This window comes from Aphelocoma coerulescens, chromosome 11 (genome assembly GCF_041296385.1).
Source record: "Aphelocoma coerulescens isolate FSJ_1873_10779 chromosome 11, UR_Acoe_1.0, whole genome shotgun sequence".
Lineage (NCBI taxonomy): Eukaryota > Metazoa > Chordata > Aves > Passeriformes > Corvidae > Aphelocoma > Aphelocoma coerulescens.
The window spans coordinates 19,793,165-19,808,999 of NC_091025.1; the positions used below are offsets into that span (position 1 = coordinate 19,793,165).

The window sequence follows — 15,835 nt, forward strand, 5'->3', positions numbered from 1 at the left end:
AATGTTGGGCAAGTGAACAGGATATGCAAAACCCAAAAACCAGGGGAAATCAGGAGTAACCAGTCTTGATAGGAGCATGGCTAAAGGCAGAGGTTTGCAGGGTCATAGTCACCCCTGGCTGTAGTGGAGAGCTGATGTCTCATGCTGGGTAGAGAAGAGAGGAAGGAAGTAGATTTAGCAGAAAATTGATTGCATCTACTTGGGCTCTTTCCAGCTGAATCCTGAGTTAAGTACATTCATCCTGAACTAATCGTTGTGGAGAATTGGCTGAAATCTCACATACTTCTTAAAAGGAAAGCTAAGCATTAAAGGAACAATATCCTTATTGTACCTGAGTGCCAAAAGAAGTGAGTGTACTGTCAGGAGCTGTACCTATTCAGCCCTCTGGCTTGGGAGCTGCTTGTGGGTTTAGTACTAATGTGACCTGTTGCAGGAAGCTGTGGTCAGCCCACCGCAAAATACCAAGGGCAGCCCAAGGAGGGCTGATCTTTGATTAGATTTCAAATTGGCTGAGTGAGCCCCAGTTCTTTTCAGTAATTGAGAACAACTATAATTTTCAGTTTTGTTTTGTTTACAGCAAAGTATACAGGAATATTGTCTAAAACACAAACACATATCTAAGGTCCTAGCGAGGTTTTGTTCCAAGTTACCCAGGATAAATCTGAAGTAATGTTATTAACATCAGTGGGATTGTTCACCAGTGTGGGCAATAGGAGAGTTGCTCTCTGTGCTGGTCTTTCAAATTTACAGCTAAGTAATCTAAACCCAAAGAATGTCCTTCAAAACTAGCAGATGCTTTAATACTTTGTCATTCTGAAAATACTTTTTTACACTGTGTACTATCCTTTCTAAGTTTTCTTTGTGCCCCTGGACCCAAGGACCACTCCCTGACACATTCTTCCATTATTCCTTGAAGAAAAGAGTTACAGCTGTTGCTCAAGATGCCATTTCTAGGCACTGTGGATCCTAACAATCTCACTTTATTGCAAAGATTTATCTCAGGGGAAGGAGATTGTGCACTGTGAGCTTGGCTGCACCAACATGGGGTGCCGTTGGTGCTGGCTGTGAGCGCTTTGTGGATGTGACTCAAACCAAGCAGCGTGTGGGGGTTCAGCGGCAGCGCCCTTTGATGCTGCTCACACTGGGGTGCTGACTCACACAGTGTTACTGCGAGGGACAGTGAACTCTGCAAATCCATTCTTGTTTCTCTGAGACAACTCAGGAGAGAGTTTAGGGAAATTGCTCATCTCCCTTGAGGCTCTCTTGCGTGTTGCCACAGGACTGCACTGTGTCCACTCCTTTTGTTCAACATACCTTTTTGGATGTTAGGAGAGGTCCAACAGCCTTACCCAACGTTGCTGGTTGTCAGCTGGAGCCTCCAGTGGGTTCTGCTCTGAACATCTGGACACTGAGGACCAAACATCTTTTTTCCTTCTTCCTTCTTTTCTTCCTTTAGTCTTACTGGAATACAGTAGCATCTTCTTTTGGATGTATTCCCATAGGAATTGCCTCCCGTTATGTTTCTCAGCAGCTCACCCCTCACAAAGGCTGCTCAGGAACTTGGGGCAGTGCAGAACTCAGGAGGTTGGTCCTGTTTCCCTCAGGGAGCTCACACACGCCATGTGAACTTTGAGTCAGGGGCTCTGTTCCACGTGTGTGTCCATGCTTGTGTTGTACAAAGAAGACCTGGGCAGATTCTCAGAATGCTGCTAGATAGGAAGACCAGTTGTGTGTGCTAGAGGTGTGCATCCCCATCATACCCAGGTGCAGCTGAAGTTTCAGACTTACAGAGCTCTTTAATCTGGTGGTGATGACTGCAGAGGCCGCCGTGTTCTCTAGGATGCAGCAGAAGCTTGAGATCAGCAGAGGTTCAAAACAAACAAAAGGGAATGTTTCATACAATGCACAGTGAAACTGGGACTCTGCCATAGCGACAGCATGGAGGCCAAAAATATAAATGATCTCATAGAGAAATTAGACAAATTAGAGAAGGATTGGTCCAGTGAGGCTATTAAACATAATAGTTATGATGCAACCTGTGGTGCAGGAAGGCCTTAAGTGCTGGCTGCTGGAAGCTGAGAGGTTATTCTTGGGAACACTGCAGCCTGTGTGAGCGTGTAGTGCTCTTTCCCAGGGAACTTCCAGTCTTGACCAGATCTGGAGACAGGATGCCAGGGTAGATGGATCCTTGTTGCTGACATTGTGGTGGTTCTTACTGGAGGCAAAATGAGGGTCACCCACCACGACACGTGGGCAGCTGGGGAGGCTGTGTCCTGCCTGGAGCACCAGGAAGGCTTGGGCTGCACTTTGGTGATGGATTTACTCTGGCATAGAATGGGCTGGCACTTGGACCCTGGGACAGTGTGATAAGACAAGTACTCTTTTAAGTCCTGGCTTGCAGGCAGCAGCTGGAAAATTGGAATTCTTTGCTGATAACGAACAAGAGGCTGTGATGGAATGGTGAAAGCTTCCCACAATGGAAGCTACCTTGGGGGAAGAGCTATACCCCCTGCCCTCCCAGCTTGTCAAGTGGTGGGGGAGGCCTCTCATGGTTTGGTGGGGTTTTTTTGAATTTGTAAACCCAGCCCTGGGGGACAAAAGTTAAATTGAAGTTCACTTGGAGCTTTATTTTACATTTTCTTAGTGTTGCCACTTGCTGGCTTGTTAAGTAATATACTTTTAAGATGTGTGTTAATATATAGACCCAAAGTAGCTATTAGATCAATGCAGGCAGTTGTATTTCTGTTTTTAAATATATACTTGGCTTATGTTTTTGCAAACCCCTTTTCAGCATAAGTTTTTCTGTTAGAGCTCCATGGAAATAATTTATGTGTTAACCCTGAAATTGATGGGTGGTATGGGATAGAATAAATACATAAGTAGGAGAGAAAGGAAACATCTGCCAATTTAAACTTTTGCAAATTATATGGAAGCTTGAAAGTATCTGCTAGGTTTATAATACAGTCTGCACAGGAACTCCTTGCCAGAGTGCCAGAGGTCAGAGAGCTTCTTGTCCCTGCAGCTTGAAGCAACCTTTTTGTCAAATAACCTGACTGAAGAGTAGGAGGAGACAGAAAGGAAGAGAGAATTCCACACTAGAGTAAACATGGCACGGAGATTATGGATACCCTGCCAAGAAAGGTGGGGTTTTCCAGCAAGGTAACAAAAGATATTAGCTATCTATCTACATAATCCTGCTGGAGGCTGACAGCTGCAGTCATGCAGGGAGGCTGGGGCAGAAATGTGCCCTCCACACCTCAGAAATGTGCCCTCCGTGTCCTCAGCACCCGCTGGGGCTGTGGTGGAGTCCTACGGAGGTCTGTGGTGCAGGGATGCAGGATGCAGGGGGGTTGGATGCATGCAGCAAAGGAGCACCTACTGAGCACAGACGTGTTCCCTTCGGTGCCATGGCTGGCACGGGGCAAAATCCCAGGGAAGGTAATGAAGTTTTTCACTTTGACATCATGGCAGGTTAAGGTAAACTGCAGAGGAGAGTCTAGAGTTTACCTTGGGCTACAAACATGTCAGAATGATGAAGTGCTGTGTTTTCATCTGGATTTTAGCGCACGGTGGTGAGTGCACAGCAGACAGAGCCGTGCCTCCGTGGCCCTGGCAGCTCCGCAGCCCGGCCCGGGGCCGCTCGGTGCCGGCAGCTGCCGCGGGGCGCGGAGAGCTGCGGGCGGGGCAGCGGCTGCTCCCGCCCGAGAGGTGGCACGGGGCGGTGCCGAGCCTGGGCAGCAGCCCAGAAGGGAGGTGATAATTGTATTGTACAAGAGGGCGCTTTTGTCAGGGTCCGAGTAAGAGCTGGGCGACGGTAATTGGGAGGAAAAATAGTTAACTACCATCTGCCTCCCCAGGGCAGAGCGACGAGATGGAGAGTGAGAATGAATGCTGACTTTGTAGCCACGGTTAATTTGCACTGAAAAGCTCGGGTTTGGTGTACAAATATGAATTAGTATAGGAACTTAAACTAGAGAATGATTTCCAGTTATTAATTTGAAAATAATTAATTTGAAAATTATAATTTAAATTATCGTTTTAAACCATTTTTATGCTTTTTCCACATCAGTATTTCTTGAAATTGAATCTTCTAATTTCCTTAAAGTGTTTGTTCATGTCTTGCTATGTCTGATGATACCTGATGATAATATTTTATTAGAATTTGTTCACAGACTCTGAATACTCTTTCCTGAAAGAACCTATGTAAAGGGAGAAAACAATACACATCCTGTACTCCACCTTAGTAGGCCTCCAACATACGATGCCACCTTTTGTTTGCAAGAGTTTAAATTTCAAATAAAATCCCAGCATTCTTTTGAAAAAAAGGAAAGGGCCTCTCCCCTGCTTAGATTGTCAAATCCCAGACTAGCCCGGAATTGAATAGGCCAAGTCAGTGACCTCAGGCAGAAAGAATGTTGGTTATTTACGTAGGGCTTCTGCTATTTTAGCAGCAAACCTTTTCTTCTGAAAGGACAATGTATACTGTTTTGTGTTTATGGCCGAGTAAAAAGCTTGTACATTTGAGATTTGCATCGTAATAGCCTCGTAACTCAGTATACAGCATCCTCAAAAATAGCAGTGCAAGGCTCTGTTTTGTCTTAGCCGGTGCAGGTCTTTTAGAGGCTTTTACAAAAGTTCTCTGAAAAACCGACCTTAGGATTCAGCTGCTTATATGTTTGCTTTGGTGGCTTTTTTTTTTTTCCTTTCCCCAGAGTTTTTTTTTCTCAAAACCTAAAATTACACGTGGTTTCTTTAGGAGCTATCAGGTCAGTGCTCAAAATATTTTGATGCATCTCAAGCTAAGCTGTGCCTGCAGCTTGAAACCAGGAAAACATGTGAGTGTGTGTGTGTGCAATTCAGACACTGAGCATTTTTCCTGAAATAATGGGAGATCTTTACAGGCATTCTGGCCTGGTGGATGAGCCTGCAATTCCAAATGGTTTTTAAAGTGTGCCTTTCTCAATAGATCGTAACCATGAGGAGCTATTGTGTGAGTAAAGCACACATTTAGGATCCAATCCTGCATTCCTTAAAGTCAATGGGAGTCTGAGCGTGAAAGGAATGCAGGATTGGGTCCTGGAACAGGGGAGCAAAATTGTGTGCCAGATTGTTTTGAAAAGAAGAATACAGCACATCCACAGTAGCCACTTTTTAGTGTTTCAGATTTCAAACGGCTGGAGTCTGTGAAAAGTGGCTTCTGCCAACATGCAGTATCTTCTATTCAAAGGAATTTGGCATTGATTTTTTTTTTCTTCCCCTATCTTAAACCCCCTGAAAGCCCTAGAAATTCACCTCTTCTTTCACAAAGGCTGAGCATTATGAGGAGAGGAGGGGGCCGTGGCGGTTGGGGGATGGAAGTTTCTCCAAGCCAGGGGCTGGGCTGGAGCTCGGTCCCCTCCTGGCACCCTGACTGTGGTGGCAGCTTCAGCGAAGGACCCCGGCACCGAGAGCTTGTGCTTGGTGGCTTTGTGTGAGTCCACTGTAGGAGACCAAGGAGAAAAATTTAATTAGCACTTATTGAGAGGTTAAAGCAGCCTTGGTTCACCCCGGCTCGCAATGGGTGGAATGGCAGAAACCCTGTGGAAAGAAAACCTCTGTGGAGAGAGGCAGTGTAAGCCAGAGGGAGGGATGGGGAACTGCCGGCCCAAACTCACATGTGAGTAAAGGAGGAATGGTAACAAATAAAGAAAAAGTATTGGAAGCTTTTGTTTTCTTTTGGCACATTTTCAGTTCCTGGGCAGGCAGACCTCCTCTACTGCTGGAAAGGAAACAGCTCTCCTGGGTGAAATTCTGCACCCGTTTTAGCCAGAGGTGACGGGGCAGAGGAGGTAGCAGCAGTGGCTTGTTATTACTTAATGTTTTCAATTATTATTTGTGTTTGTAAAATTTGGTATTCCTCTTGAAGTTTCAGCTCCTGGACTCATCTGGTAACTTAAAATTTAGCTTCCACTGTTCAGAAATAGTAGCTGTCAGACCTGGGGGGTTGTGGAGAACTGGTTTGGGTTCTGGAGGTTTCACTTGCCCTTCAGCTTTTGAGTTCTGTGTGTCCCAGTTCCTCAATCATCAGGTGGTGTCGCACAGGTGAGAGGGACAATCAGTCCTTGCATGCCAAGAGAAGCTGCATGTGCCAGAGGTTGGTGGGCAGTCATGCCCATTGTGCTGCTGCTCTGGGCAGGACCTTCAGGAGGACCCTGGGCTGGAAAAGTGCCTTTGGGAGTGTGGGCAGCCCATGGGTGCACCAACAACCAGCTCAGAATCGGAGCAGCCCCAGACCAAGAGCCAGGACATTTTGCAAAACAAAATGACCAGGTTTGGCCTGGTAAAAGTTTACATTGCACTGAGTGATGGAGAGTGTGGCAGAGGTGGGCAGTGGGCAGGCAGAAGCGTCTGCTCAGCTCAAGCCACCTTGTGTCTCATTGTACTTGCACAGGGCTTTGGGGCAATATGTGGGAATTTTCCTTCACTGTTATGGTAGCTGGGTAATATTTGAGCAAATGTTGTTGTGTATTAATCCTCTGTGTGTGCATTTACTCATCACTGCCGTCTGAAGGCTTTGGGAGACTGTCACTTAAGGTGCTGGGATGAGACGAGTACTGGTGCTGGTGTCACATCAGTCACTGCAGAGATGGCATCTGAAGCAGTTAACAAGCAATTAGGTCCATGTTTAATATTGCTAACTAAAACAGGCACAATTCTTTGGTCAGCCAGGCATGAAAAGCTCAGGCTGCCACGCTCAGGAAGCTGAACAAGTCATGGACCAGAGCTTCCAGAGTACGGAGATTGTCACTGAGTGTCCCGATCACCCTTAGCACTGACAGTTCATTAAATAAGAAGGGGGAAGAATTCCAAGGAGAGAAGCAATGTGAGATTTTTTTTTTTCCTCCAGAAAGAGCTGTTAAAGGAGGATGCTGTGGATCTGTCTCGCTGCTGTGAGCCAAGTCAGGAGCCTGGGTGCCACTTTGCCAGCAGGAACAGGGCATGGCTGCGCTGGGGGCTCAGGCAAGGCCATGGTGCTGTGCAGGGCAGGGACAGCCACCCAGCCTGGTCCTGCAGCTGCCTGTGCCTTGGCCACTGCCTGCACCTTCTCTGTGCTGCACAGCCATGTCCCCAGCCAACAGGAATGGCAGCCACTGGAGTGATACTCCGTGGCATTAACTTGGGCTGTTCAGACTGTTAATTAGCTCTGCTTTAACGAATTTCTGATCTTTAGCAGTGATACCTACAACTGAACTCTTGGATTGCACTCCATTTGGGAGGGTTTAATTACATTTTGTGGCTAAAATAGGATCCTGTTCCACACAGCTGTGACATTAAGAAATAAGAGGACGTTATTAGTCATTTCACTCTTTGTCTGCTCCAACACTGAAACTTTCACACATGAAGGTAGAAGAGGCACATCTCTGTTGAGAATACCACGAGAGGGATCCTGATGGTGAGGAGGTGCTCTGCTGTGGGTTTTTCAGCACGCTGGTAGTCTCTGGGATGCACCAGGCGTTATCTGGGAGGCAGGGCTGGGGCTGCAGCATTCCCATGATGTCAGAGGGGAGCTGTTTGTGTTTGAGTAGCGTCAGGCACGGAGACAATGCAGGCTTCTCACATGAACTTGCTTACTCTACAGTACTACTAAATCATGATTTCCAAAGGGTTGTGTGTTTTTAATCATCAAAGTACTTAAAATATTATAATAATGCTTGGCACTTTTCAACTTCAAAGCATGCTGCAAACAGTAATTAGGTCTAATAACCCTGCTGTGACAGTGAGACATTCCTATCTCCTGTCTTACAGCGGCGAGGGGGATGTCAGCCCCTGATCCGGTTGCATCCATCCTGTGTGAGACAGGAGATCTTCCACTGAAGGCTGTGATTGATAAACTTACCTCCCCACAGGGAAATACTCACGGCCAGCAGCAGCAGGGAGGGCTTGGAATATGCTTTCCAGTCTAGAGGGGAGGGGGCAGGACACTTGCACTGCACTTTCAGGCCATGTCCTCCACACTGTAAAAATTGGGCTGATTCACATTTCGTTCCATGGGGGCCTGGAGCAGCATTTGAAACAGCATTGGAGAAAAGTTTTACTCCACCTTGGCTTCCTGGCTGGTGTGTTTTCACCACCCAGCAAAGTGTTCTGGAGACTGGGGAGAATACTTGTGGACAGCCTGTGTCAACTGGGGGTCGTTTTTCCTTTTGCAAGCTGTCTTTGAGTTGAATCCTTTGATAAAGCAACAGCTCCTCCATTCCTTTTGGTTTGCAACATGTAGGAGATAAACATTGTGCAGGAAGTAATTGATAGGCACATTTAAATAACAGAGACTTATAAACTGGTTAAACGTCCAAACCAGTGTTAAAAACCTAGAGATGATTCTGCTTTTAATTTTTTTTAAGAGTTCCACAAACATTCTTTTGGACGTTTGTCATGTTGGTTGCTATCACCAGTTGCTATCAGTCCTTGGGATAGAGTAATTTCTAGCTTTCATTTTATTATCTGCTAGATTATCTCATGAGTGTTTGCACTGTTTGCTGGAGTGTTCCTGAGGTCTGTCTCCCACCCGAGGTGGTGGAACTCCCTTGGCCTGGGGTGTCAGTCAGGAAACGGGAGTTACTTGTTTGTCTCTGGGAGTGCACAAGCTTTGTTTTCTATGGGAAAACAAGGCTGAAGAGCACTCGGGGGAGAAGGGGCTTCCCCCTAAAAGCTGCTGCTGGTGTCAGGAGCCTGCGCACAGGCAGGGTGGCTCCCACCTGGGCCCGGTCCCCCTGTGCAGTCCCTGTTCCTGCTGCTCTGTCGGGTGTGAAACGGAGCCTCTTCCTCTGCTGCTGCAAACTGGTCTGACAGGGCAGGCTTGCCAAGGTGGGTATCCAGCAGGAGGAGGAACCAAGTGCAGTGTTTGTGAAACCCCACATTCATGAACTCTGCTAGGCTGCTCATTATTATTATAATGAGCCATCAGCAAGTTGCATCAAGTTTTGTCAGAAACTCTTGACTTTTTTTGTTTCAATATTATGAAAGCAAATAGTAACCAGGCTTGGCTAGACTCAGTCATTCAAAGGAAAGCCAAGCAGCAGGGCCTGTGTGCCAGTGGGCAGGGTGATATTACCTTCTCTGGCTGGCCAGGTGCTCAGCTCAGCTGGCTAAAGGAACATCAGGGGGTTTTTAACTTGAATTTCTGCCTAATTGACAGTAACAGGTTATACAGCTACACAGAACAGGCTGGTGCTGTGCAGGTTCCCAAGCTGCTCCAGGACCTTGAAAGATGAAGCCACTTTGTCCAGTACCAGGAGCTCGGGGCAGGCATCCCAACATCAAGGTGTTGCACCCACCCTGCTGCACCGCTGCCCTGGGGCTGGGGCCACCACCACTGCCTCTCCTCGAGATTCCTGTCTCCCTGGCTGCAGTTGCCAGCACTTCCCTCTTGATTGTAGTTTGCACATGATGCCCAGACACTCAGAGGGTGATGTTTGACCATGTTCAGTGCTGTCATTTAGTAAACCCTTCTGGAGGGCAGTGGAATGTACACTTTTGCCTTTATTTCTAAAATGCGGGATGTAGAAGCCAATATAGGCATCCATGGTTGTTTGAGTGATAACTTGATGTTTCTTGTTTAGGAGATAACTATTGTATGGTCCCTGAATGAAATTCTTCTAAGGTAAAAGGCCTGTCAATCTTATTAATCATTGCTAATAATAGTCATTATCATGTGAGCAAGCTGCTTGCCTGCTTTATGAGTTTAGGCAAGTCAGTTCCCTAACAGGCATCTTGTTTCTTTCAGCTGGAAAATGAGAGAAATGGTATTTTCCCTCAATTTTGAAAGGTGTTGTGCTGGGAGTGCAACGTAGAGGTGGCAGGTGTAGGGCAGGGAGAACAGCTCTCAATGCTGGGCAGGTGGGGGCTCGTGGGGCAGGCTGGGAGCAGGGATCCCACCAGTGCAGGGCTGATGTGGAGACCCACAGCGGGGCTGGGCACAGGGCAATCAGCTGCCAAAGGCATCTGAGACCTGCTGTGTGCGAGAGTCACTCCAGAACACTGGCTTTGGGTCAGAGGCTTCCCACTCCATCCCAGTCCAGGAGAGCGCTGATCCCGCTAGGGATGCTGTGCTAAGGAAAGAGCCAGAGCAGAATTTGTGCCGTTCCCATCACGCTCAGCACTGGCAGGCTGGGGTACAGAGTGGGATGTCAGGGCCCTCCTGCACCTCCTGCAGTGCCTCGGAGATGTTGGCACCTCCCCGCACTGGCGCGCTGCTCTCCTGCAGAGATCCTTCCAGCAGCCAGCTCTGGGATTTGTCCCCAATCACCTCTGCTGCTTCTCACCACAGCGGCTGTGGGCTGAGGTGGTGGCCAGCGCTCCTTCTCCTGAAACACACGCCCGGCTCTGTGGGTAAGCACAGGGGGAGTGCTGCATCAGCACATCCAAGGCAGGTCCCTCTTCTGGGTGCAGCCACTTCATGTCCACCAGCTCAAGATAAGTTGTATGCCAAGGCTGGATCTGACAGAGACAACATGTCCTTTACAAAGCCATTCTGGCCTCTTTCCTTTTTTCCTTTCTTTCTGTGTACTTTATCTTCCACTGGAGAGGTTAAAAAACATCTTTGATAAGCAGGAGGGAAGATCTAGATATGGATGCTCTTGCATGAGTTGAGAGAGGCCCCATGGTCCCCTGATTGCTGTCTCAGCCCTGTGCCTTGTTCAGGGGATGGCCCAGTTTTACCTAAGACTCTCAGAGGGATGAGCACATTGCTCACGTCACCGGGGTCCTGGTCCCCACCAGAGCCACCGGGCAGCTGGAAAGACAAACAAGAGCTGACTCCACCTACCAGCAGTATGGAGACAGCAGCCCGTGAGATCGACAGCCCAAGAATGTGCACACAAAAGAAGCATTTCCCTCAGCCACGACAGTAAAACCACCAGACAACCGCATGCAGCATGTGATTTCCCAAAAGCATCAGCCCAGATCCCAACTCCTTTGTGCCACACAGTTTCCCAGGATCAGATCACAGTGGCAACGTGTAAAAGGCGCTTTCAAGCACTCAAAATTAATCATATTTTCCTCAACATTGTTTATGGAAACCATGGAGAGTACTCCTGCCCCTCTGTGCTGGCCAGCTGGCTCAGCTTGCCAGCCCTTGGTGTCAAACCCTCCACGGAGATCGGTGGTGTTTCTGCTAGAGTTGGAGGAGACAGCCGGGCTGATTCCATGGAGTGAAGCTCCAGTAGTGACCTGGGATCTGTTGACCTGAGTTCCTCTTGTCCTCTCCCTTTCCCTGTGCCGCTGCTGGCACAGCCCGAGGCAGCCCTTGTCCATCTGGGGCTGCCAAGGGCTGCTGAGAGCTCCCACATGCCTGGGAGGTTTGGCCAGTGGGACCTGGCAGAGTGGGAATGAGGTGAGTTGGGATCAGTGTGGTTTCCCTTTTCCCTCTCTGGTTTTACACTGGTGAAACGGCGCTGCTTTCTACAGAGCTCTGATCTGCTGGATCTACAAACTGACTGGGGTTGGTGGTTCTTGAATTCCTGGTTTGCATCCTTTCTGTTGGGACTCTCTGGAGTCTGCTGTGCATTTCTTCACTGTAAAGGGAGCCATCAGTTAATGACTATCACAGGCTTTGTCACTCAAGTTCTGCATGGGCTCATGAAATGGCAAATGTCAAAGCTTGAATGCAAAGTCTCTTGTTTTCTGTGTGATTTTCCTGCCCTTCCCTCCATCATGTGTGCCTTGTACTGCAGGGAGCTGCTGTGACATTGATTATTAATATTCTTGAGCATGGCAGGGGCATCCATATGCAGTATCCCTTGGGTAGTCCTTTGGAGATGAAACGCTGCTGCTGTTGATTGCAGTGGATGTGAGCCTGCTGGGATTTTATCTGCCAGGAAATTGACTCAATTTGCAAAGAAGCCTTTTCCCCCAAATAATTTTTGAGTTGAGACTGCAAATTTTTCAGGGACTGGTATCAACTGGGTTCCATAACCTGCACTTAAAGATAACATTTAGTTGGTACCTAAGGCAAGGTTTGGTATCTGATTGGGTAAGGCCAGAGAGAGCAAAGAGCCTGACCCTCAGCCCTGGCTCTGGATGGGCCCTCCAGGGAAGAGAGGGGCCAGGAACAGACCCCACAGACAGGTACAGGGGGTGTACTTTTCACTTTGCATCCTGAACGACTGGGTTTGGGGATGGAGAACAAAATTCTGATGGTCCTGTGTTTTAACAGGGAGAAGACTACGAGGAAAAGCATTCTACAATGTCAATGGCAAGGTGTACTGTGAAGAAGACTTCCTAGTAAGTAAGATTTCAGGCTTTTTTTTTTCTTATTTCTAAAGCAAATTGTTCTTTTATATTGGCTTGTTTGCTCTGAGAGACAGTTTGATGATGCAGGCCCTCCTGCCAGGGGTGGAATTGGGAATCATTTACCACTGACTCCACAAGAGCACGATCAGCCCCTTGGTTTGAAGTGGTGGCTGTAAAACCAAGTACATAACTGTCCATAAGCCATCACAAAGTGTAAATTATGAGAATAAACACTGGAGCTGCTCAAGCTTGGGACTTGAATTGCAGCCACAGAGCCTCGCCTGCCAAGCCTGAGCTCGAAGTCAAACATCTGGGGAATACCAATCATAACAGGAGGGAGACGTTTGTGCCGGGAGCACGTCAGGGCTGTGCACAAAGTTGCTTTGTTGAGGCACAGTTTAATCACTGCTCTGCTCACAGGGCTGAGTTGTGATTAGCTGGGAACTGTTGGCCATGGAGGGGCAAGTCAAGTTCTCTCCCTGCTCACAGATTTTGTAAGTGCTTTACTTTAATAGAGACTCAGGAAAAGACAAATGAAGCCTGTTGCTGAGCTGTGTTGTTCCAAAAATAAAATATTTGTGCAATTAAGGGTGAGGATTGTGCAGTGCACAGCAAATGATTCGATAAGTACAGACCATTTAGAATTAAGAAGAAGAGGATGGCATGGCTGGGAATTGCAATTAGAGAGCAGTGATATATTTTGGCTTAGAGGAAGCTGAATTTATGCCACCTTATTTACTGAAAAACCATTAATTTAGAAGCTTGGATCTTCCAGAACAACTTTTCATTTCTAATGGAAATATAATCATGCTTTTTGCAAAGGAATTATTCAAACTATATCTCCCAACAAAATTGTTACTGGCAGTTCAAATGCATTTCTCATCAATGCAATCCATAAAAATCATGGAAATTCCTAAAATATAAGCCATCTTTGCCTTCATATGTTACACCTTTACTGTGAGCTGGAGCCTGTTGGAAAAAAAACCAAAATGTGTTTTGTGCAGAAAATAAGTATCTTGTTATAATCGAAACTTGTTACTGTTTTGCTTGCACTCTGGAGAGATTTTTTTTTCTTCCTTGCTTTTTTCAGCTTTCTTTCCTGTGTTTCTGCAGAAGCACAGCGAGGAGGAGAAGAGGTGGAGTGTGAGAGGGAGGGGCTCAAACCTTGAGATTTTTCATTTGAACTGTGTTGGAATGTACTTTCCCCATGATCAAAACCTTTCATCCAGACTTAATGACATGATTGTTGTTATTAGCTTGTCATTTCAGCCTATACACAAGAATTTTAAATCTAAAAATCTTAATCTTTTGGAGAACATTCAGTTTTCATGGTGTGGGGGGGAAAGCTCTTTATCTCAGGCATGTTTTGTAATGGGTTTCTGAAGGAAGATACTTGCAGAGATTTTCCAAGGAAAACTGAGATTAAGGACTTGATAGGAATAAACCTTCTGCAAGTTAGGGAACTGTTGGGACATTTAAGGCACAGATTTAAAAGCCCAAACTTCCCACAGGTGTGTTTTAGCAGATTCCCAGGAGCACAGAGGAATGGGGGAGAAGCAGACCAAGGGATCCTGTGTAAGTCAGCAAAGAAACCAAATTCTGATGTTGTCCCTGCTTGTGGTAATCTTGCTGCTTCTCAGGAAGTAATAGCATCTTCTCTCAGCTCCCCTGAGCAAATGTCATAGCAAGAACCCTAGGAATTGCATTGTTTCACTAACAAAATCAAACAACCTTGCCTATTTTAGAGTTCTGTGAACAGGGAAAGCTCAAAGCTTTTCTCAAAGTTGAAAGGAAAGAGAGGCTGCAAAGTCACCATTAAAAAGGAAATTATTTTAACTGCTTCATCTTCCCAGGTCTTCCTCCTGAACACTTCGAAACCCCAATCCTCTCTAAGAGGCATTTTCAGTCCAAAGCAGAAAACCCAAGGCTTTTTCTGTATAACTGAGAATTTCAGTCTCTACTGTGAGTCCAATTCTTTAGTGCAGCTTCATTACAGTGCAGCAGGATTCCCTGCTGACACTGTGGAAGTGGAATGTTAGGGAAGTTAAGGCAGGAGGATAAGAAAAAGATTATTTCAGTTTGGGAATGTAAACAGATACAGTCTAACTGCATTATAATTGTATGGCTGCTAAGAAAATGCTGCCTGCCATGGGTGTCCTTCCTCTTTCTTGGCTTTTGTTTGCCTGGGAATTGATCAGGAGAATCAGATGCTCCTCTAGGTTTGGGGGCGGGGTCACAGCTCTGTGGATTTGCAGCCCCACTTGTGACCAAGTTATTTCAAACAGCAGGGATTAGAAAGCAGAGCAGCTTCAGAAAATGTGGGCAGGAGGTGCAGTGCTGTCCCACTGGGGGCACTGGTGACACCCAGGTGAGAACGGGCCGTGTGTACCTGGCTGGGTTTGCACCAGCCCCATGATCGTACCACGGGTTCCCAAGGACAGACTGAGAGGTTGGTGTTTCCTTGCTCACAGTCCCACTGAGGCAGCAGTGGCCTGAATGAGCCCCTCATGTGCTTCCCAGCAAGAGGCATCCCGAGGGGAAGCTGCTGTGCTGTCAATGGGGGATAGAGGAGCCTCCCTGGTACCTGGAGGAGAGCCCATCCACTTCCCTGGGAGGGCTGTCATTCCTGCAGAGCTCTGTCAGCCCCCACTGCTGCATCTCTTTATCCCATTCATTTGCTGCAGGTGCTTCTTCCCTATCCCTGGAGTCTCACTGGGTATGTCCTGCAGGCCAGTCCAGGCAGGAAACAGAGATTTTGGGGCTGCAACAAGTAGCACATGAACAGGCAGAAAAGCTGAACTGGCTTTTGATATGAATAAATGCAGAAAATTTTAGTGAAGAATGGATATTGTTTATGGGTTTCTTCCTACTGTAGCTGCTAGAAATATTTAACATCCTACAGATGTCAGTATTTTATTCCTCCTGCAATACTGCAGTTTGCTGTGCCAGACCAGCTCCTGCTGGAGCACTCTCCAGAGCTGCAGTTAATGGCTCACATGGGATACCTGCTTCTTTAACTACCACTCACTCACGACAAATCAGCTCTTCCTCTCAATCAAAGGTGGTACATGGAATTCACTGCAGTGTCATGTATGGTCCCTGAAGTCAAGACCTTGGGAAAACCCATTTTCCAATCCTTTCAAATGTTTGACTCTTGTAAGAGCCCTCCTTGGCTAAAGTGTCCTCCTGGAGGTTCAGCCAGTGCCGGGGCCAGCTGCTGCAGGGGGTCTCTTCCATTTGCACTCTGGCTGTGAGCTCCTGTGGAGGTCACATCTGAACAGAGCGCAGTTGTCACTTCAAGCATAGCGAGCACCGAGAGCTTTGGCTACCAACTGCTTCCAAAAAATCAGTCGGTAAAAGTGTGGCATGAGGAGCTGCTGGCATCAAACTTCCCAAATCTGCCCCTTTCTTGCAAAAGTGCTTTTGATTTGGAGACACAAGTCATGAGTGAGTTGGTGCTGGTGCTCCTGGTGAGCACTGTGAGGCTGCCCCAGGACACCCCACACTGCCCCTGCAAAAGCCACAAGGTACATCCTTCTGGCAAATAGTTCTCCCACGTTTGCTC

General features: G+C 47.2%; 1 protein-coding gene across 6 annotated transcripts in view; it reads left to right on the top strand.

The window, feature by feature from the left end:
* Window positions 1–15,835, top strand: part of WTIP (WT1 interacting protein) — an 85,292-nt gene that overhangs the window by 47,865 nt on the left and 21,592 nt on the right. For 3 of the 6 annotated variants that reach the window (XM_069027237.1, XM_069027234.1, XM_069027238.1), the window contains exon 3: window positions 12,194–12,261. In XM_069027237.1, coding sequence (XP_068883338.1) covers window positions 12,194–12,261 — 68 coding nt within the window. The other 3 variants (XM_069027235.1, XM_069027236.1, XR_011154545.1) reach the window with 3 other exon arrangements.